This window comes from Tachysurus vachellii, chromosome 1 (assembly GCF_030014155.1).
Source record: "Tachysurus vachellii isolate PV-2020 chromosome 1, HZAU_Pvac_v1, whole genome shotgun sequence".
Classification (NCBI taxonomy): Eukaryota; Metazoa; Chordata; class Actinopteri; order Siluriformes; family Bagridae; genus Tachysurus; species Tachysurus vachellii.
This window is the reverse complement of record NC_083460.1, coordinates 40,548,811-40,551,310: the sequence shown is the minus strand read 5'-3', so window position 1 is coordinate 40,551,310 and position 2,500 is coordinate 40,548,811. Positions and strand designations below refer to the sequence as shown.

Here is a 2,500-nt window from a genome sequence, read left to right as displayed (position 1 = left end):
GCCGTGCTACATTTCATTGCACAATAAACATGGCTGTCAAAACCAAACAAAATGAAATCAATTTATCCTGAGCGCAGAGTGCACGCTAAATGAAATTAATGTAGTGTGGGGAAGCCAGTGTATTATCCCTCACGGCCGCGCTACACACCCTGCTCACACATGCCTTCCTTTCTTCCTTTTTTCTTATGTGTTCTGTTTGTAGTGTGTGTCAGGATACAAAGTGAGCACATGTTTGTGGGATGGACAGAGAGAGAGGGGGGAGAGGGGGGGGGGGAGATGGAATGAAAGAGGGATGAAGAGTGAGAGACTGAAAGCGAGAGACATACGGATAAGAGAGACCCAAAGAAAGATAGAGGAAGAGAGAAAGATACAAAAAGTGAGAGATGGAAAGATAAAGGATGAAGACAGAGAGAGAGAGAGAGAGAGAGAGAGAGAGAGAGAGAGAGAGAGAGAGAGAGATGCTCAGAGGAGACAGACAGAGGGAGAAAAGGAGAGGCAGAAATAGCAAGAGAGAGATAGAGAGTGACTGAGATTGAGAGCGAGTGCAATATTGAAACAGTGAAAGAGAGATAGTTATTCAGTGTAACTATAACTTGATAAAAACTATGATGTGTGTTGTTTATGTGTGTGTGTGTAGTGTGTGTAGTGTGTTGTTTGTGTGTTGTTTATGTGTTGTGTGTTGTGTGTTGTTTATCTGTTGTGTGTGTGGTGTGTGTTGTTTAGGTGTGTGTGGTGTGTGTGTGTGGAGTATGTGTTGTGTGTGTGTTGTGTGTTATTTATCTGTTGTGTTTGTGGTGCGTGTGTGTGTGTGTGTAATGTGTGTTGTGTGTTGTTTAGGTGTGTGTGGTGTGTGTGTTGTGTGTTATTTATCTGTTGTGTGTGTGGTGTGTGTGTAATGTGTGTTGTGTGTTGTTTAGGTGTGTGTGTGGTGTGTGTGTGGAGTGTGTGTTGTGTGTGTTGTGTGTTATTTATCTGTTGTGTGTGTGGTGTGTGTATGTTGTGTGTGTGTTGTGTGTTGTTTATGTGTTGTGTGTGTTGTGTGTGTGTTGTGTGTGTGTTGGTTTCAACCCTTGCTAGTGGTAATAAATCTAAAGTGCGTAGGGGAGTCGAGGCTGATGTCTGACAGCTTGTCCCTGAGTCCGACTCTTCCTCCTCCTCCTCCTCCTCCTCCCCCTGTTTTCTCTCTCTGTCCCTCCTTCATGTCTTTAAGCAGAGTGAAGTGAAGTGAAGTGAAGCTCCTCTGTGGCCGTTCCTTCGCTTCTCCTCCTTCACTCTGTTTACGTTGTTGTCGAAGCTTAAGATTGTGTGTTGTAGAATCTCCACACAGACTCATTAAGATCCTCCGCGGTGGTTGTTGTTGTTTTTGTGGTTGTCGTTGCCGTAGAAACAGAGCGGGGTCGCAGGTAAACTCACGCCAAGCGGCTCGCGGCTCCTAATCAACACGCGTCACATGTGGATGATGAAATATTCATCGTCCCGTTCGCAGCTTTCTTTTCCAGTTTTCTCCTATCATTAAAGATGTATCGGAGCATATGGAAGCTTTTTTGGGTTTGTTTTATTTTTCAGGCCTTGTTTATCAACATGTTTTTTTTTGTTTGTTTAAATATTCATACGGCTTTTATTTAATTCTTTCACATCTTACATATAAAAGGAAGCGAAAGCGCGTGAAATCTTTTCCATCCCGCTCTGCTGTAAGCGAAAAACTCCAAGTTTGATGATGCTGAGTGGCCTGATTGAGAGGCTGAAAGCTTACACACACACACACACACACACACACACACACACACACACACACACACACACACACACACACACACAGTGTAAGTGAGTGTGTAATGATTAGGTTCTTGGGCCCTGGTTGAATATTTAACAAGGATTAAAGTATACGGTGAAGTATACACCGTGGTGAAGTGTGTGAGTGTGTATGAGTGTGTGAGTGTGTGTGTGTGCAGAGAGGTCCAGCTCCTTTCCTCCAACCCTGGAAGGTTAATTAACGCTTTACGCTGGCGTTGTCCTTCTTCTCGCTCTGGTGTTTCCAGGGAGTAAGGAGCTGAATGGTTCTGCAGAAAAACCACAACAGTATTATTGTTGGCCAACAGGAGGCGCCAGCACCACTGAAGCCCGGGTGTTCAGAGAATCGCGAGGACGGAACCCAAATGAGCCGCACATCAAGCGACCCATGAACGCCTTCATGGTGTGGGCCAAAGACGAGCGGCGCAAAATCCTGCAGGCTTTCCCGGACATGCACAACTCCAACATCAGCAAAATCCTGGGTGAGTCGAGAAAACCCTTTTATTTTTGTCATCCATTGCTAATCGTTAGCACTAATCTATGCTAGCTCCTGTTCATCTAACCCTCTTCTGGCATTCAGGGGACACTACATGTGTGTGAGTGTATGATTGCAAATGTGAGTGCAAGTGTATGAGCTAGTGTGTGTGTGTGTGTGTGTGTGTGTGTGTGTGTGTGTGTGTGTGTGTGTGTGTGTGTGTGTGTGTGTGTG

The 2,500-nt window shown here is 45.1% G+C and overlaps 1 protein-coding gene across 12 annotated transcripts in view; it reads left to right on the top strand.

Moving 5' to 3' along the window:
* The window catches only part of sox6 (SRY-box transcription factor 6), a 176,035-nt gene that overhangs the window by 167,985 nt on the left and 5,550 nt on the right, over window positions 1–2,500 (top strand). For 10 of the 12 annotated variants that reach the window (XM_060866913.1, XM_060866986.1, XM_060866668.1 and 7 more), the window contains one exon: window positions 2,040–2,273. In XM_060866913.1, coding sequence (XP_060722896.1) covers window positions 2,040–2,273 — 234 coding nt within the window. The remainder of the gene's footprint in view (window positions 1–2,039; window positions 2,274–2,500) is intronic. The other 2 variants (XM_060866746.1, XM_060866833.1) reach the window with 1 other exon arrangement.